General features: G+C 36.1%; 1 protein-coding gene across 4 annotated transcripts in view; it reads right to left on the bottom strand.

The window, feature by feature from the left end:
- Positions 1–21,290, bottom strand: part of LOC112858929 (A disintegrin and metallopeptidase domain 3-like) — a 115,854-nt gene that overhangs the window by 17,540 nt on the left and 77,024 nt on the right. For all 4 annotated transcript variants that reach the window (XM_086703638.1, XM_086703639.1, XM_086703640.1 and 1 more), the window contains 4 exons: positions 13,644–13,742; positions 11,847–12,042; positions 5,107–5,197; positions 4,655–4,844 (listed from right to left, as the gene is read on the bottom strand). In XM_086703638.1, coding sequence (XP_086559764.1) covers positions 4,655–4,844; positions 5,107–5,197; positions 11,847–12,042; positions 13,644–13,742 — 576 coding nt within the window. The remainder of the gene's footprint in view (positions 1–4,654; positions 4,845–5,106; positions 5,198–11,846; positions 12,043–13,643; positions 13,743–21,290) is intronic.

The raw sequence follows: 21,290 nt of genomic DNA, 5'->3' as shown, positions 1-21,290 counted from the left end.
ATTTTGGACAAATGCCCCAAACATACTTCTTTTCAAGTTTGAAATGAATGTGTTGAGATATGTTCATCTTCCCTGGCCTACGTACGTGAACTAGAATCATTTCCCCTGTTCTAAGTCTTATAAATTAAAAAATTAAAAAGCTTTCTATCATATCCAATATTAAGCAAATTTGCATTGCTGGAATATGCCTATCTCCATGCAGTATACTCTTCACCCACTATATAACAGTATTAAATATATGAGTGTTTTATTTATACCTTCATTATGATTAATAAGGAGATATATTTTTCTTCCTGTTAATAAAAAAAATAAGAAATAAAGTCTCCCCTCTCTCCCGCCTTCTCTTGCTCTCTATCAAGATAATTTTCACAGGGGCACCTGGATGGCTCAATCAGTTAAGCATACGACTTTTGGTTTCAGCTCAGGTCATGCATCTCACAGCTTCATGGGTTCGAGCCCCATGTTTGGCTCTCTGCTGACAGGGACAGGCCTGGCTGGGATTCTCTCTCTCTGCCCCTCTCCCACTCATGCTGTCTCTGTCTCTCTCAAAATAAATAAATAAACTTCAAAAAGAAGATAATTTTTACAAAGGACCCACCTTTAGTGAGGGAAAAGTAAAGAAATCTTTCCTTTCCAACCACTCTGAAATCAACTAAACAAGAGAGAATTACACATGAAAATACAGTATAACTTTGATGAATTTTTAAAATAACCACAGGAAAATTCCAGTTTAAATTCACAGATACGGCACTCAAAATAGCTCCCCTTTTCCTAATTAATGCAAATAAAGGATCATCAGAAAGAGGCAATTGGAAGATAAAAGATTTAAGAACTTCCTGGGATTTTGAAATAAAATGAAGTCCACTAATGGATAAAATGAGGCGAGGAAGCAACATCATCAAATACAATGGTAAAAGAGAGAGCCTGGTTGATCAACTTCGAATGCTCTGGAGGAGCTGCAGCCTGAGTAAGAAGGAAAAGCAGAGGAAGAAGAGCCAAAAAGGCAGGTAGGGAAGGGTGGCTAAAATGTAGAATTTTCAATGGAAGTCTGTCCACAAAACTACAGAAGTAGTTAGCTCTCATATTCACTACTCATCTCTCCTTTCTCTCAATTACAAAATGCAGTCAACACAACACTTTTATCCCAAGGGAGATTATTTCGAAAGGTATTTTGTTTCCGAAAGCAACTGAATTAATGGTCACTGTAGAATTTCGACGTTTCAAGTGGTCTGTCCTCTAGAAGAGTTCCTATCCAATTAAACTACTGGAAGTATAGGGTGTCTGGATGGCTCAGTCGGGTAAGCATCTGACTCTTGATTTTGGCTCAGGTCATGATTTCAGCTCAGATCACGATCTCACAGTTTGTGAGTTTGAGCCCTGCATCAAGCTCTGTGCTATGTCAGCATGGAGCCTCCTTGGAATTCTCTCTCCCTCTCTCTCTGTCGCTACCCCACTCATGCTCTCTCTCTCTCCCTCTCTCTCTCTCTCTCTCTCTCTCTCAAAAATAAAGATATAAATGTAAAAAATTTTTAAATAAAAAAATGATAACTACTGGAAGTATCATGGCCTAAAAGCCAGTTTCTGAAATGAAGGCTGTCATGTGACAAAGCCTTGTCACATGGAGAAGGCTGCCGATTCGTTTTTTGGTTTTTTTTTGTTTTTGTTTTTGAGTTAAAAATGGTGTGGGAGTAAAAAGTCATGCCAGCTTCTACTGAACCAAGTAGGAAAAATCAGTCTTCCTTCTGCCCTGCCCTTCCCTTCCCTTCCCTTCCCCTCGCATTCCCTCCCTTCCCCTCCCCCTCCTCCCTCATTCCTTTCTTTGTTTTCCCTCCATGGGGACATTAGCCAGTTGGGCATAGGCTTATGATCAGACTTCCCAGGCAAAGAATCACTGCTGGAGAGATGAGTGAATTGATCTGTAAAGCTTAAAAGCTTTACATACAAGCTGGTTGGAACAAACCAGCATAGCAATCTTCTGTGGTATTTGCATGTCTTATTCCTATACTGTTTTATTTCAATTGTTATCATTGTAATTGTATTTTTTCCTGTACATGTAATTTCACTATCACTACTTTTAAGATTCTTTTTCTTGGTCTTTAATTGTCAGTTTGATTATGCTACATCCTACTGTGGATCTCACTGGCTTCATCCTACATGATGTTCTTTCAATTTTTTGCATCTGTGTGTTTACACCTTTTGCCAAATTTGGAAGCATTCCAAGCATTACTCCCGAAATACTTTTCCATCCTTAAAATCTTTCTCTTATTCTCCTAGGATCTTAGAATGGCTTTTATCATGACAAAAAGCAATAGAAAATGTTTGCAAAGATGTAGAGAAAATGGAACCCTGGTGCATTATTGGTGGAAATGTAAACCATTGCAGCCACTATGGAAAATATTATGGATGTTGTTACAAAAATTAAAAATAGAAACATCACATGATCCAGCAATTCCACTTCTGAGTATTTATCAAAGTAAATTAAAACATGTAACTCAAAAATATATGTGTACCTTCATGTTCACTGCAGCATTATTTAGATTAGCTAAGATATGTAAGCAATCTAAATGTTCACTGATGAATGAATGGATAAAGGAAATGTAGCAAATATACACAAAGGAATATTATTCATCCATAAAAAGGAATTAAATCTTGCCATTTGTGCCAACTTGAACGGAACTTGAGAACATTAGCTGATTGATATAAGTCAGACAGAAAAGACAAATACTGTGTGACCTTATGTGTATGTGTAATTTAAACAACAAAACCCAAGGTCTTTGATGCAAGGAATGGATTGGTGGCTGCCAATGGTGAGAGTTGGGGAAAGTGGGTAAAATGGGTAAACAGGGTCAAAAATTACAAACAGGGTCAAAATTACAGTTTGTAAATAAATAAGTCATGGAGGTTACAATACTATGGTGACTGCAATTAATGACACTGTATTGCATATTTGAAACTTGCTAATAGAGTAAGTCTTGCAAGTTCTCATCACGAAAAAAAAAATTCATAACTATGTACAGTAATGGATGTTAACCAGATTTCTTTTGGTGGTCATTTCACAATATGTATAAATATTGAACCACTATGTTGTACATCTGAAACTAAGTTAATGTTATATTTCAATTATATGTCAATTAAAAATAGTAACAAATAATTTTTAAAAACCAATAAAAATATGTAATAATATATTTTGACATTATACACATTTCTAAATCACTTTCCGGATAGTATATGCTAATTTATACTTGTTTTAGGATGATAAGTTATGCTTCCCATCATCAATTATTATTTTCAACTCCTAACTGATTAGAAAAAACAATAACTGGATGTTCACTTACTTTATTTACTTCACCAAGCTAGAAGCACACCGAATCTCACTGTTCAAAAGTTTTTACAGTGTTCAATCTCCAGTTACACCACTTCCCTTCCCGAAGGTTGTGATGAGGCTAAAAGTTCCAGCCCTCTAATTTCTTGGTCTTATTGGTGATCAGCTCCATCATACAGCTATCTAGAGACCCCATCCTGTCACTTCATTAGCATAAATTCAGTTTGATTGGAAGAAGCTCTTTATGATTAACAAAAAGCATTCATTATCACTAGGGAAATTCCAAGGGGTTTAGGAGCTCTTGTACCAGAAAATCAGGGAAAAAGACCAAATTATTTTTGTGTATTATACCACCTTTATGCCATTAGAATGATTTTTCCAATCAATTAATGATTAAATTAGCTGATAAATTTATGTACTTAATCTCTCACATTTATAGTAAACATTTTTTCAGTTTGTCTTAAGTGATCTTTAAAGGGATGACATGTTACTTTATAAGGTAGTCAGCACCAGTGTGTTCATTTGTAATTATTTTATTATTTTTATGTAAGAATAAGTTTTCTAATTTTGACATAAATTTAATATTCATTTCCATTTTCCTCAATTTTTCATTTCTTAAAATATTTCATCTCAATGTTAAGTATCTAAATTTCAACGTGAGATACTCGAGTAATGTTTTACCTTAGTTAACGAATATTTCAATGGTACAAAGGACACACACAAATCATTTATTGTTTCTTAAGCTGTTTAAGAAAAATAAAAACAAAGCTTGAGACCCATTTTATTATTATGTCTTGTGAGAGGGCCAAATTTTTAATAAGTATTATGCTTTTGGAAGAAGAATTAGGGAAGTTGGCTAATGAGCAAATACCTGTTTTACTTTCATTACAGCCAATCAATTATTCTTGTCAATTATAGCAGTACTAAATACTTTGCTTTTTTTGCTTTCTTTGTTTTTCTTATTATTCAGGTTCTTTTAACCTACTTTTTTGTATTATTTGATTCTTTTCTGTTATTTATATAAATTTTTGCAGACCAGATCTTGGCCTAATGAAGAGGCTAATATTCTGCAGTGTGAGAAAATAAGTTCTAATATCTATAGCAAAATTCATAATAAACAAAATGATAGTGAAGCAAGTGCTCCTTTGACCAATAGAAATCCTAAACTTTAAATCTTAAGATCATTATGTAGGAACCAAAATTTGTAATATTAATTATAAAAAAAATGTTAAGGTCTTTGTCTCTCTCATGTGTGTGCACATGTGCACTCACACACACACACACACAGACATCCACACACCGTATATATAATCAAGTCAAATTTTTATTTACCATATTTGGACCACACATAGTGCCATTCGCTGTATACGTAATATCATCTGTTACATGTGCTGTTGGTATTCTTAAATATGCGGAGATACACACATGGCCTTCCATGTAAGTATATTGAACATCAAATTTTTTAAATGGTATTACTTCTAAACGTGTCCAATGACAAACTATCTTTCCACAAAGGATATCCCTGGCAATATAAGGAAGAAACAATTATCCATATGTCACTTAAGAACAAAAAATATTAGGGAAATAATAGTTCAAATATGAGGGTAATTGAAAATGTTACTGGATCATAGCACCAAGCTATTCAGAATATAAACAATCTTAAGAAGTGCAACATAAATATTTATCTGTATATAATACATTCACCTCTCATTTGCATTAAGCAACTCTTTGCAGTACAAACACACAAACAAAATTGGAAAATTTATAATTTTCTAAATACACACTTAAAATTACAATACTTTCGTCCACAGTTTCCAAAATCATCTTCCTGAAGATTCACTTCTTGTGTACATAGAGAAGTAGAACCCTTTGCAACTGAAAATATAAATAAAGTTCCAATTACTCATCTTTAAAACATTAAAAGCTAAAACTGTGGTAAATTAATATAGAGACATCTAGACAACAGCAATGCCCAGTCAGTGTCAGGTACTATAAATGTTTGGTATCATCTACTGGCTACACAAGAAGAACCATTAAAAACTCCCACTAGAGAATAGGAAAATTGCTATCATACTGAAGCAATGACTAAGAAATCAAACCATCATTACTCTCTTATCTATAATTCTAATATTCTACTCATTTTCTATCAATTACCTGAAATTTGACTAATATCTTATTCTTTGTATCCTATAATTATTAGATCTATCTACCTGTTGGCATAGTTCAAAGTTGTTTTGATTTGTAATTTTATTTTCAAATTTGAATTTACACAAACAATACCTTTTATCATGGTTACAGGGTGGATTACTGACTTTAGAAAAATATAGTTTGAAAATGAACCACTGAGGAGCCTACACAGGAAAGACAAATCCCATGATATCTGGTTTTGAAAGCAAGAGGGCCAAATTTTGTGAATTCTTACAACCAGCAAGACTTAAAACCCAGAATTTTATTTTATTTTATTTTTTCAAACATATATATATATATATATATATATTTTTTTTATTTTCAATATATGCAATTTATTGTCAAATTGGTTTGCATACAACATCCAGTGCTCATCCCAAAAGGTGCCCTCCTCAATACTCATCACCCACTCTCCCCTCCTTCCCACCCCCCATCAACCCTCAGTTTGTTCTCAGTTTTTAAGAGTCTCTTATGCTTTGGCTCTCTCCCACTCTAACCTCTTTTTTTTTTTTTTTCTTCCCCTCCCCCATGGATTTCTGTTAAGTTTCTCAGGATCCACATAAGAGTGAAAACATATGGTATCTGTCTTTCTCTGTATGGCTTATTTCACTTAGCATAACACTCTCCAGTTCCATACACGTTGCTACAAAGGGCCATATTTCATTCTTTCTCATTGCCACGTAGTACTCCATTGTGTATATAAACCACAATTTATTTATCCATTCATCAGTTGATGGACATTTCGGCTCTTTCCACAATTTGGCTATTGTTGAGAGTGCTGCTATAAACATTGGGGTACAAGTGCCCCTAGGCATCAGCACTCCTGTATCCCTTGTAAAGCCCAGAATTTTAAAACTCAGTGGCTAGGCTCTGGTTGAACCCAGAGGGCATTAGGAAGCTGAGTACCTAGTATTAGACAGCAGGACAAACAGCCAGCAGAGATACAACAGGGAAGCAGCAGTCTGAAAACTGCCAGGGACAGACAGGAGGGAGAGTGATCTATTCATCTTAGAGCATGGTCTGGGAAGGCAAGGATCATGGGGAAATGCCTCCAGGAACAAAGGAGCTAGACGTTGCCATTTTCCTCCCCCAGCCCCCACCATAAACACAGGGCCACCTGCAGGAAACAGCAATGGTGCCACCATTTGCTACCTAAGCCCAAACCTCCTGTGCTTCAGTGGATCAGCCCTTCCCAGTCATGCTTGCCTCAGTCCCAGTGCTGTGGGCCCCCTCCTCCAGAAGACCAGTGAAAACTCCAACAACACTTAGTCAACTGACCCACATGTTTTGTGGGACCTCAGTTCCTGTAGTGTTGGTGGTAGCAGGTCTCTTTCTCAAGCAGACCGGCACACACCATGTTAAAATGTGCTGCACCCAGCCATGGATCAAACATTGCCCACAACAACAACAAAAAAAAGATCCTCTGCAGACAACTGTACTGAAGGAAGTAAGAAGCAGGGCATAGGTATCACACGTAGGAGACATTCCCTGAAGCATCAGGTCCTGGGGAACAGGGGACACTGTACTGCAAGGTACTAAAGGACTACTTCTTCATAAGGCCATTACCTTCAATACCAATATACATAGTTGACTTACCTAACACAGAGAACCAAACACAGGGTTAGACAAAATGAGGAGACAAAGGAATGTGTCCTAAGTGAAAGAAATGTGTCCTAACCAAAAGACCAAACCACAGCAAAAGACCTAACCAAAACAGAAAAAACCAAAACAAAAAAGAACCAATCAGAGATGAAGAACAAAATAAATGAAATTAAAAATATACCCGATAGAATAAGTAGCAGGCTAGATGAAACAAAGGAAAGAATTCATAGCCTGCAAAATGGAGTACAGGAAAGTAATCACGCTGAACAAATGGGAGTAAAAATAATTATGCAAATTGAGAATACTCTTAGGGAACTTAGTGACTACATCAAGTATAAAACATTCACATCCTGGAAGGAGAGAGAGAAACGGGAGCAGAAAATTTATTTGAAGAAATAATAGCTGAAAATAATTGACAGTAATACAATAGTAGAGAAATTTAATACCTTACTTACATCAATGGACAGATCATCCAAACAGGAATACAACAAGGAAACAGTGGCTTTGACACTGAATAACACACAGGACCAAGTGGATTTAATGGATATATTCAGAACAATTCATACTAAAACAGCAGAATACGTATTCTTTTCAAGTGCACATAGGACATTCTCCCCATATGTCATACATTAGCCCACAAAACAAGCCTCAAGGAATACAAGAAGATAAAAGTCAGACCCTGCATCTTCTCTGACTACAATGCTATGAAACTAGAAGTCAACCACAAGAAAAAAATCTGGAAAGGCCACAAATACATGGAAGCTAAATAACATGTTACTAAACAATGAATGGGTCAACCAAGAAATCAAAAAGCATACGGAAACAAATGAAAATGAAAACACAACCCTCTCTGGGATGCAGAAAAATCAATTCTAAGAGGAAAGTTTATAGCAATACAAGGCTACCTCAAGAAGCAAGAAAAACCTCAAACAGCCTACCTTGCACCAAAAGAGATAGAAAAAGAATAACAAACAAAACCCCAAACCAGCATAAAGAAGGAAATAATAAAATTAGAGCAGAAATAAATTATATAGAAACTAAAACACAAAAACAAAAACAAACAAACAAAAAAACAATAAAACAGATCAATAAAACCAGGAGCTGATTCTTTGAAAAAATCAATAGAATTTATAAAACCCTAGCCAGACTCATCAAAAAATAGAGAGGACCCCCCCCCCCCGCTCCCGCCAAAAGATCAGAAATGAAAGAAGAGAAATGAAGGAGGAGAAATAATAATGAAAACAGAAAGGATTGCAAGAGAATATTATGAAAAGTTATATCCCAACAAATTGGACAACCAGAAGGAATGGATAAATTCTTAGAAACATATAACCTACCAAAACTGAAGCAGGAAGAAACAGAATATTTGAACAGATCTATTACCAGCAATGAAATTGAATCAGTATAAAAAAACAAAAACAAAACAAAACAAACAAACAAAAATCTCCCAACAAACAAAAGTTGAGGACCAAATGGCTTCACAGAAGAATACTACCAAACATGTAAAGAAAAGTAATACCTATTCTTTACAAACTATTCCAAAAAATAGAAAGAAGGAAAACTTCCCAATTCATTCTATGAGACCAACATCACCCTGATACCAAAACCAGATAAAGACACCACAAAAAAAGAGAATTACAGGACAATATCTCAGATGAACATAAGGCAAACATCCTCAACAAAATACCAGCAATCTGAATCCAACAATATTCTTTTTTTATTTTTTAAAAAAAATTTGTTAACGTTTATTTATTTTTGAGACAGAGAGAGACAGAGCATGAACGGGGGAGGGTCAGAGAGAGAGGGAGACACAGAATCTGAAACAGGCTCCAGGCTCTGAGTGGTCAGCACAGAGCCCGACACGGGGCTCGAACTCACCGACCGTGAGATAGTGACCTGAGCCGAAGTCGGACGCTTAACGGACTGAGCCACCCAGGTGCCCCTGAATCCAATATATTAAAAAAAAGTCGTTCACCAAAAATAAGTGGCATTTATTCCTGGGGTACAAAGGTGGTTCACCATTCACAAATCAATCAATGTGATGAATCACATCAAGAAGAGAAGGGGTAAGAACCATATGATCGTTTCAAGATGCAGAAAAAGCATTTGGCAAAGTACAACACCCATTAATGGTAAAAATACTCAACAGGGGTGCCTTGGTGGCTCAGTCAGCTAGGCATCTGACTTTGGCTCAGGTCATGATCTCACAGTTTGTGAGTTTGAGTCCTGCATCAGGCTCTGTGCTGACAGCTCGGAGCCTGGAGTCTGCTTCAGATTCTGTGTCTCCTCTGACCCTCCCCTGCTCACGCTCTGTCTCTCTCTGTCTCAAAAATAAATAATAAACATTAAAAAAACCCACTCAACAACGTAGGTGTAGACTATATAAAAGTCCTAGCCACAACAATCAGAAAAAAAACAAAAAGAAATAAATGGTATCAAAATTTATAGGGAAGATGCAAAATTTTCACTATTTGCAGATGACATTATACTATATATAGATACTATATATAGATAACTCAGAAGATTCCACCAAAAAACTACTAGAACTGATAAATGAATTCAGTAAAGTCACAGGATACAAAACTATACACAGAGACCTATTGCTTTCTTATACACTAATAATCAAGAGGCAGAAAGAGAAATTAAGAAAACAACCCACTTATAATTGAACCAAAAACAATAAAATATCTAAGAATAAACTTAATCAAATAAATGAAAGACCTGGTACCCTGAAAACTATCAAACGCTGATGAAACAGATTCAGGATGACACAAAGAAATGGAATCCCATGTTTATGGGTTGGAAAAATAAATACTGTTAAGCTGTCTATACTACTCAAAGCAATCTGCAAACTTATTTCAATCTGTATGAAAATACCAACATTTTCCACAGAACTAGATCAAACAATCCTAAAATTTGTATGGAAACACTAAAGACATCCAATAACCAAAGCAATAAAACAAAAACAAAAACAAAACAAACAAACAAAAAAACTAGAGGTGTCACAATTCCAGACTTCAAGTTATATTACAGAGCCAAAGTAATCAAACAGTATGATACTGGCACAAAAACAGACACATAGATCAATATAACAGAATAGAAAACCCAGAATGAGCCCACAACCAAATGGTTAATCTTTGACAAAGCAGGGAAGAGTATCCAATGGGGAAAGGACAGAGGACAGTCCCTTCAACAAATGGTGTTGGGAAAACTGCAGAGCAACACACACGAAAGAAAAGAAAAGAAAAGAAAGAAAAGAAAAGAAAAGAAAAGAAAAGAAAAGAAAAGAAAAGAAAAGAAAGGAAAGGAAAGGAAAGGAAAGGAAAGGGAAAAGAAAATAAAAGAAAGGAAAGGAAGGAAAGGAAAGGAAAGGAAAGGAAAGGAAAGGAAAGGAAAGGAAAGGAAAGGGGACCACTTCTGTACACCATACACAAAAATAAATTCAAAATGGATTAAAGACCTAAATGTGACACCTGAAACCATAAAAATCACTGAGGAGAACACAGCCAGTAACCTCCTTGGCATTGGCCATCGCAACATTTTTGTATATATGTCTCCTGAGGCAAGGGAAATAAAAGCAAAAATAAACTATTGGGACTACATCAAAAACAAAACAAAGCAATACAAAACAAAACAAAAACAAAAAAACAAAAAAGCTTCTCCACAGTGAAGGAAACAATCAACAAAACTAAAAGGCAACCTGCTGAATGGGAGAAGATATCTGCAAACAACATATTCAATAAAGGGTTGGTACCCAAAATATATTTAAAAAACTGAGACAACACAATATCCAAAAAGAAAATAATCCAATTAAAAATGGGAAGAAGCTATGAACAGGCGTTTTTCCAAAGAAGACAACAGATGATCAAAAAGACATAGGAAAAGGTGCTTATCATCACCACTCATCAGGGAAATGCAAATCAACACTACAATGAAATTATCACTTCACACCTGTCACAATGGCTAAAATCAAAACCACAAGAAACAAGTGTTCATGAGGATGTGGAGAAAAAGGAAACTTCTTGCCCTGTTGGTGGGAATGCAAACTCGTATAGCCACTCTGAAAAAGTGTGGAGACTCCTCAAAAAGCTAAAAATAGAACAATCCTACAATCCAATAATCATACTACTAGGTCTTTACCCAAAAAGTACAAAAACATTAATTCAAAGAAATGCATGCACCTCTATGTTTATAGCAACACTATTTACAATAACCAAATAATGGAAGCAGCCTAAATGCCAATCAATAGATAAATGGATAAAGAAGAAGTGATATATATACAATGGAAGATTGTTCAGCCATAAAAAAAAAAGAAAAGAATGAAATTTTGCCATTCACAATGACACGGATGGAGCTAGAGAGTATAATGCTAAGTGAAGTAAGTCAGTCAGAGAAAGACAAATATCATATGATGTCACTCATATGTGGAATTTAAGAAGCGAAACAAAGGAGCAAAGGAAAAAAAGAAGAGGGAGAGGGATACGAACCAAGAAACAGACTCTTAACCATAGAGAACAAACGAGAGTCAACCAGAGGAGGTGGTTGGGGGAATGGGTGAAATAGGCGATGGGGATTAAGGAGTACACTTACCATGATGAGTACTGAGTAATGTATGGAATTGTTAAATCACTATATTGTATACCTGAAACTAATATAACTCTGTGTGCTAACTATACTGGGAAAAATACAAAATAAAATAATAAAATTGAACTTCAGAAAAAAAGTATACTATTACATTTTCCAAATAACTCTGCACACTGTCTATCTGTATCTTGGCATATTCCTTGAAAGCAATAGGCAGTGTTATTATTGCATGGTTGTAAATCAGCAGATATCACATCAGGTACACAAAACTCAGATGTTCCATTGCAAAATTCTGGAAAATCACACAGATCTTGGCTTTGTCGACATATAGTTCCCTTTACAGAGAGCTGTGAGACAAAGAAAAAGAATTATTTTTGTAAAGTAATAAACCAAAACTGTAAAAAAATTATGTAAGAAAAGTGTAGATCTATCATTTCTATTATTACCACATTTTAACTACTTAAAGTCAAATTATGAATTTACTTGAAAACTCAAGATTAGAAAAAGCCCAAATGTCCATCAATGAATGAACAGGTTAACAAATTGTGGTATATTCATGCAATGGAATATTTTCAGCCATATAAAGGAGCACTGATACATAGGTTACAAGATGAATGAACATTCAACACTATGTTAAGTGAAGAAATCCATACACAAAAGGTCACATATTCTATGCTTCTAACTTATATAAAATATCCAGAATAGGTTACTCCAGACAGAACACAAATTGGTGGTTGCCAGGACTGAGGGGAAGGAAGAAAGGAGAGCAAGTGCTTAATGCTCCAGGAGTCTCCTGTTTGAGGAACTTGTTTTGGAACTAGATAGAGGTGGCAGTTGCATAACACTGTGAATGTACTGAATATCACTAAATTGTTTCCCTGAAAATGGTAAATTTTATCGTACATGATTTTCACCTTAATTTTTTAAAAACTCTACCAAAAGTAAGAATTATTCCCTTTTTAAAGAACTTCCCTCTGGGATGTAGGGAAAGGGCAATGGGCTATGTAGAAAAACCTTATTGCTTAATCCTTCTGATTTGGAGACAAAGGACAAGATGAGAGCTCTGATGAAGGGAAGAGCAACAAGGTTTATTGCTAAATAGTGGAAACTCTACGCTTGCCTCCTTGAAGACAAGTGGCCAGTGACTTTAATTACTAGCACGAAGAGTGAAAAAGAACACAACAGAGAACAAAGTAGAATGATATTAGGAGAGATTTCATTAATGGAGAACCTGCAAATCTGAAATCTGGCAATCAAGATCTCTAATTAATCAGCTTTTATGATTGTTGTTGACGTCTAAAGGTGACACAAAAAAGGCAAGATGCTACAATGAAGCAGTCCCCAAAAGACAAATCTTACTCAGTCTCCTTCCAGGTGTGACTATAAAGGAAAACTCAATGGGAAACTTCCCAAGGAAAGTCAAGGATTCAATCCACTTCAGGATCCAGGTGTATCTACAAAGCTAACTTCAATATTAGACATGCTACATGTTGCTGACTATTCTACATGGACTCTTTTTCTGCTATTCTCAAAATGAGATTTTTATTATTATTGTTGTCTGTTTATTCAAACACTGTACATGAACTGTGTTGGGTGGCTTATTTTTAATTTCGTCATAAGTTCTTCGGTCATGAGGACCTACATTCAGGTATGACCTCAGATATGACCAGAAGGAGTCATTAGCATCCAAATAATTTGAAATTGGTATTGAATAATTGGATGGATCTTCAGTAGAGATTGAAACAATACAGTGAAGGCAAACATAAGAAGGAAGGTTGAAAAAAAATCTAAGGATAGCTTCTGAATTCTGAAGTCAACTGTGTATGAATCAGGTATCTAAAGTTACACACAGTATTTGAAAGTCGTGTAAAAAAATTAAAAAAAAAGTGAATAAACAAGGACAGAAAAAAATCATGAAAGAATGTACCATAATATTTTGAAAGCTTACCAGACAAGTATTTTTATCACAGCATGGTCCAGTGCCACACTCTGCAGGTTCAATCAGAGTACAGTGTTCAGTATCACAGCATTTTTCAAATTTGCATGGCTAAAAGTAAATACAGTCAGGTTAAATAATAGGAATTTTCAATTAAAGAAATCATTTCATTTATTGTCAAAATATACTATAGCATATCTCTTAGTTAATTACAATCACAGTATGATTTTTACTTCTGTACTTATTTTTAACACCACTTCTTTTAAAGTTAATATATTTCCAGTATAGGAAAAAGAATGAAATTATTTATGGTTCCATGCTCAAGAAACTGAACTGTTAAAAATGTAATTCAATTTCTTTTTTTAGTGTTTATTTATTTGAGAGAAGGAGGAGGGGAGAGAGAGAGAGAGAGAGAGAGAGAGAGAGAGAGAATCCCAAGTGAGCTCCATGCTCAATGCAGAGCCTAATCCAAGGCTTGATCTCACAACCATGAGACCATGACCTGAGCTGAAATCAAGCTGTATACTTAATAACTGAGCCACCTAGGTATCCCAAATGCAATTTCTGTCAATCTTATTTGTGTTCATAAATATAACACTGTAAATCTAAAAGTACTTTGAGAGAGAGAGAGAGAGAGAGAGAGAGAGAGAGAGAGAATCTTAAGCAGGCTTCATGCTTAGTGTGAAGCCCAACATAGTGCTCAATCCCACAACCCTGAAATCATGACCTGAGTTGAAATCAAGAGTTGGATGCTCAACCCAGAGAGCCACCCAGGCACAGCTAACAGGTTATTGTACTAAGGGATATTTCAATGAAAATTTTGTTATTATTTTTTAGCTCTAAGATTTTATATTAAAGATTAATTCTAGAAGTTATTAGGCTATAGAGTACAAAAATATTAAAGGCTGTTTATAACACTCATTTTCTTCTTTGTATACACTTATCTTTTAAGTGCAAGAGTAATGCTTCACAAGACTGTTAGTAATATTTAAAAATTAGTAAAGTGATAGGCAAAAATACTAAGTGTTTACATCTGTTTCAGTTTTGTTATTTTTATTACTAATGTGCTGAAAACTCTATATATATATACATCTTCTGGTTTATTTTATATTTCTGCATGTATATTTATGTTAAGGTATTCTTGTCTTTATTTCCTTTATTTGTATGCACTTTTACGTTAATTATCTTAACCCTGGCTACTGATTTATCTTTACTATGTTTTACAATTTGTCATTGACCTGATTTTGGTTTTGGCACTTTTGGGGTTATTCTGGGTAATTTTTTGATAATACGATATTGTGAAATGATAGACTCATGATATCTGATAACTATCATCTTTTTTGTGTGGTTCTTGAATTTATAGATAAAACTTTCTTTCACCCTAACCCCAGTAAATATGTGAGGTTTTGTAAAATATTTGCATTACATGTATTATGTATTTATTTTTATGTTGAATGGTTTGAATAGTATATTGTGAAAGAAGCTATAATGATGTATCTTTTTCTCAAAACAGAGGTTCAATTTATCAGTTGCTTTTATAGAATAATAATTTATTCCTGATCTTTTGTAATCCCTGGATTATCATATACTATCCTATATAAAATCATATATAATGTCAATGTCTTCAATTATACTAACTGCATATAACTAAAGTGTATTTAAAAATTTTATTATTATAGGGGTGCCTGGGTGGCTCAGTCATTTAAGCATCCAACTTTGGCGCAGATCATGATCTTGCACAAGTTTGAGCTCTGCAATGGGTTCTGTGCTGACAGCTCAGAGCCTGGAGCCTGCTTTGGATTGTATGTCTCCCTCTCTCTCTACCCCTCCCCCGCTTGCCCTCTGTCTCTCTGTCTCTCTCTCTCTCTCTCAAAAATAAATTAAAAAAATAAAATTTTATTATACACGTTTTGATATTTACAGAAGACATTTTTACATTTTCATGTTTCATTAATAAAAAATGTATTATGCTTCATAATATAAATATTTTCATAAATTATCAAGATTATTTAGTAAAGACAGAAAATGGAACACATTAACTATTAATATTGCAGGGGAAAAAAACCCTAAAATCAATGACATGAAAAGGGAAAACCTCCAAAGGCTAGAATCAAAGAGAGTCTACAGTGAAGAATATGTTTTGAAAATACTCGATTTACAATTGAAAGCTACACTAAATTCGGGGCTTAGAAACGTTTTTTCCTTCCAAGATTTTATTTAAATTCAAGTTACTTAAGATATAATGCAGTTTTGGTTTCAGGAGATTTTTTAGTGATTCATCACTTACATATAACACCCAGTGCTCATCATGAAAACATCCCTCTTTAATACCTATCACCCATTTATCACATTTCCCCACCGACCTCCCCTCCAGCAACCCTCAGTTTGTTCTCTATAGTTAAAAGTCTCTATGGCTTGCCTCCCTCTAAGTTTTTATCATGTTTTATTTTTCCTTACATTCCCATGTTCATCTGTTTTGTTTCTTAAATTCCACATATGAGTGCAACTATATGGTATTTGTCTTTCTCTGACTGACTTATTTTGCTTAGCATAATACAGTGACTTTATCCACATCTTGCAAATGGCAAGATTATATTCTTCTTGATGGCTGAATAATATTACATTGTGTATATATACACCACATCTTCTTTATCCATTCACCAGTCCATGGACATTTGGGATCTTTCCATAATTTGGCTATTCTTGATAGTGCTACTATAAACATAGGGATGCATGAGCCCCTTCAAATCAGTACTTTTGTATCCTTTGGATAAATACCTAGTAGTGCAATTGCTGGATTTTAGGGTAGTTCTATTTTTAACTTTTGGAGAACCTCAATACTGTTTTCCAGAGTGGCCGCACCAGTTTGCATTCCCACCAACACTGTAAGAGGGTTCCCCTTTCTCTGCATCCTTACCAACATCTTTTGTTTCCTGTGTTGTTTATTTCAGCCGTTCTTATAGGTGTGAGGTGATATCTCATCATGGTTTTGATTTGTATTTCCCTGATGATGAGTGATGTTGATCATCTTTCCATGTGTCTGATAACCATCTTTATGCCTTCTTTGGAAAAATGCCTCTTCATGCCTTCTGCCCATTTTTAACTGGATTATTTGGGTGTTAAGTTTGTATTTTGGGGTGTTGACTTTGATCATTTGTTTTTAGATTTTGGATACTAACCCTCTATCTGATATGTCATCTGCAAATATCTTCTCCCATTCCATATGGGGCCTTTTAGTTTTGTTGTTTCCTTTACTGTGCAGAAGCTTTTTATCTTGATGAAGTCACAATAGTTCAGGTTTGCTTTTGTTTCCCTTGCCTCTGGAGACATGTCTAGTAAGAAGTTGCTGCACCAAGGTCAAAGACATTGCTACTTGTGTTCTCCTCTAGGATTTAGTGGTTTTCTGTCTCACATTTAGGTGTTTCATCCACTTTGAATTTAGTTTTGTGTATGGTGTAAAAAAGTGGTCCAATTTCATTTTTCTGCATGTCACCATACAGTTTTCCCAACACCATTTGTTGAAGAGACTGTCTTTTATCCATTGGATAGGCTTTCTTCCTTTCTATACATTTGTTGGTCCATTTCTAGGTTTCCTATTCTGTTCCATTGATCTTTGTGTCTGTTTCTGTGCCAGTACCATACTGTCATGATGACTACAGCTTTGTAATGTAGCTTGAAGTCCAAAATTGTGATGCCTCCAGTTTGGTTTTCTTTTCAAACATTACTTTGGCTATTCAGGGTCTTTTGTGGTTCCATACAAATTTTAGAATTGTTTTTTCTAGCTCTGTGAAAAATGCCGGTGGTATTTTGATAGGAATTGAATTGAATGTGTAGACTGCTTTGGGTATTAAATATATTTTAACAATATTTGTTCTTCCAATCCATGAGTATAGATTATTTTTCATTTCTTTGTGTCTTCTTCAATTTCTTTCATGGAGCACTTAGTTCTTTTACAGTCAGAGTAACTATTGATAGATATGAATTTAGTGTCATTTATTACCTGTAAAGTTGCTGTTCATGTAGATTGTTCATTTCTATTTTTGGTGATTTTGGTATTTCTTTCTCTCCCAAAGGGTCCCATTTAATATTTCTTGTGGAGCTGGTTTAGTGTTCACGAACTCCTTTAGTTTTTGCTTGTCTTGAAAATTCTTTATCTCTCCTTCTATTTTGAATGAGAGCCTTGCTGAATAAAGTATTCTTGGCTGCATTATTTCCCATTAAGCATGTTGAATATGTCATGAAACTTTCTTCTGGCCTGCCAAGTTTCTGTGGACAGGTCTGCTGCTAACCTTATGTGTCTAACTTTGTAGTTTAAGGAACTTTTGTCCCTAACTGTTTACAGAATTCTCTATCTTTGCAAGTTTCACTAAGGTATATCTTGGTGCTGACTTGATTTTGTTGATTTTGAGGGGAGTTTGCTGTGCCTCTTGGACTTGAATGCCTGTTCCTTCCCCAGATTAGGAAAGTTCTCAGTATAATTTGTTCAAATAAACCTCCTCCTTCCCCCTTTTCCCACTCTTCTTCTGGGTTGCTATGATATGGATATTATTGCACTTTATGGAATAGCTGAGTTCCCTAAGCCTGTATGTGTGATGTTTTCTTCCCTTCCTCTTTTCAGCTTCATTATTTTCCATAATTTTATCTTCTATATAACCTATTCCTTCCTCTGCTTCTCCCGTTGTGATTAACTCAAGTTGGTTTTGCATCCCACTTACAGCATTTTTATTGCAGCCTGACTAGTTTTTCAGCCTTTTATCTCTGAAGCAAGGATGTCTCTGGTGTCTTCTATGCTTTTTTCAAGACCAGCTAGTATTCTTAAGACTTTTGTTCTAAATTCTTGTCATATATATTCCTTATATCTGTTTTGAGCAAATCCCTGGCTGTGATTTCTTCTTGATCTTTCTTTTGGGGAATATTCCTCCATCTTGCCATTTTTGCCTAGGTTTCTGTCTTTTGCAAGTTATGAGAACTTGTTGTGTTCCCTGTTCCTGAGAGTAATGCTATATGAAGAGGTCATACACTGTCCATGGCTTGGAGCTTCAGGAAGTGTTTCTGGTGTATGCTGTGTGCACTGTGTTGTGTTTTGGCTGGTCTTTCCCACAGGTCAGTCCTATGCAGAGTTCCTCCTTGCTTGCACTGGGGAGCGTTCGGACCTTTACCCAGGTATGCTTTGATTTGTTTGGTAAAATAAGCCTAATTTTTTAAGTTTTTTAACTTTATTCACTTTTGAGAGACAGAGAAAGACAGAGCATGAGCAGGGAAGGGGCAGAGAAAGGGAGACACAGAATCCAAGGCAGGCTCCAGGCTCGGAGCCATCAGCAGAGAGCCCGACGAGGGTCTTGAACCCACGAACTGCAAGATCATGACCTGAGCTGAAGTCGGTTGCTCAACTGACTAACCGCCCAGGCACCCCAAAATAAGCCTAATTTTAAAAAAGCCTGATTCCCCCTTCCAAACAGAGAGAGAGAGAGAGAGAGAGAAGGAAAAAGAGCCAAAAAAAAAAATGATAAAAAAGAACTATAAACCTGATTCCAAAAAAAAGAGAGAAAGAACGAAAGAAAGGAAGGAAATGAAAATAAACGAATGAACCAAAAACTATAAGACTGATTGCAAAAAAAAACAAAGAAAAAGAAAAGAAGCAAGCTTAGTCATATTTCCACCAAAACTGAATCTGATGCTTTGGAGCACTCTATGATCAGTAAGTAGTCTTGCTGCATAAGGGGTCCCTGTGTTGTTCCTCTGGGGGAGAGGCCCTGCTTTGGGTCACAGTCAGATCTGCCTTAGTAAAGATTCCCCTGCAGGGTGCAGGGTGCAGGATGCAGGGTTTGGTACAAGAGGTTCCAGCCTATACCGGGGGCACTGTGTTGCTCACTGAAGTCCAAGTGGGGAAGATGGTATCGCCCTGCTTTCTTATCCCCAGACGGAAGCCCTCAGAGAGAAGTGAACAATCCCCCTTCCTGTGTCCCAGGTTTCCATCAGATCCCTGCCCTCATACCTGGTGCCACAATTCTCCTGTGTTTTATCTTTGGCACACAGCTGGGATTCAAAACTCCAAATCTTAAAGGATCCGGAAGTGTGAACCCACTCCCCTCCTCCAGAGGAGAGCCTCACAGTGCTGCACTTGGCGCCTGTGCAGTTTCACCACCGCACAGGTACCTGGAATTCATGGTAAAGCACAGCAACAAGGTGCAACCAGTTTTCCTGCCCTCTGCATGCACCTCTATCCCTTGCTGTTGAACGGCTGCTCAATGTACCCGCTATGTCTTTTGTCCTTGGAGATGCAATATACCCTCTTCCAAATGTACTCCAGGAAGGGGAACGTTCTCTCCCAGTGTGACCCAGGGGATCCCCACACAGTGCTGTCCACATTCCACTCCCAGGCCTCTGCCCTCCTCCCCAGGAGCACCACTGCCTGCCCATCTCCACTCTGGTGAATGGCAGGGATTTCTAAAACCTCAGAATTTGAGCTCCACTGTTTGCAAAAACTTACAATAGTCAGTTCCTCTTGACTTCCCAGTCAATGGTTTTGGAGGAGTGTTTTTCTTGCAATGAACCCAACATGCTGCTCTCTCTCCCCCTTTCTCCTTCACTGTCTTCTCTCTACAAAAAAGGCTCCATCCCCTCTGTGGCATTGTGGCTTTTCTTTTCCCCAATTCACGTATCTGCCCCTTGTATTTGTCACGTCTCCCCCTCTAATTGTGCAAATTGTTCTCTTAATCCTCAGATTGATATCCTAGGTCTTCAAAATGATTTGGTATTGATCTAGCTATGTTCTAGGGTCCTCTTACTACTCCACCATCTTAACTCTTCCTGGGCTTACAAATAAATGTTCAATGAACTGTAGTTTAAAAATGCAATCCCATGGGGCGCCCGGGTGGCTCAGCTATTTAAGCGTCCAACTTCGGCTCAGGTCATGATCTCACAGTTTGTGAGTTCGAGCCCCACATCAGACTCTGTGCTGACAGCTCAGAGCCTGGAGCCTGCTTCAGATTCTGTGTCTCCCTTTCTCTCTGCTCTTCCCTTGCTCATGCTCCGTCCCTCCCTCTCCTTCGAAAATAAACATACATAAAAAAAAAAAAAAAAAAAAACACTTTTTAAAAATGGAATCCCACTATGGGACTGAATGTGAGACCTTTTTAAAATAGGTAACTGTAGTTTGCAATTGATAATTTAGAGAAATCAAAAGGACTTTTTTAACTCCTAGTTTTCCCAACTTTTATCAAATGTCTCTTCAGTACTTAATATCATAATTTTTTATCTCTTTATTAATTTTGATATATGTTGAAAAGTATTGAAATGCTTCTCTATTTCTGGAATAAACTCCAAAAGTATATTCTTTTTCATACGTTCACTGGGATTATTTGACAATTTTGATTTAAACATTTTGCAGTAATTTTCCAAAATATGAATCAGTCATATTCATATGGGACACGTCCCAGTCATATTCACCTGGGACACATGGTTATTGGAGGAATCAACAACTTCCATGATTTAATTCTATGTCTATGTGCCTGTGAAGGGCACTGGAAATAGAGATTTTTAAAATGTACACAATTAATAACATTCAGAAATATGAGATATTTATGCTTTAATTTAGAGACATCTAAATAAATGGAACAATATACCAGGTTCATGGCTTGCAAATCACATCATGAATAT

This window comes from Puma concolor, chromosome B1 (genome assembly GCF_028749965.1).
Source record: "Puma concolor isolate L17-30 chromosome B1, mPumCon1.1.hap2, whole genome shotgun sequence".
Classification (NCBI taxonomy): domain Eukaryota; kingdom Metazoa; phylum Chordata; class Mammalia; order Carnivora; family Felidae; genus Puma; species Puma concolor.
The sequence above is the reverse complement of the archived record's forward strand: the minus strand, read 5'-3'. Positions and strand labels throughout refer to the sequence as shown.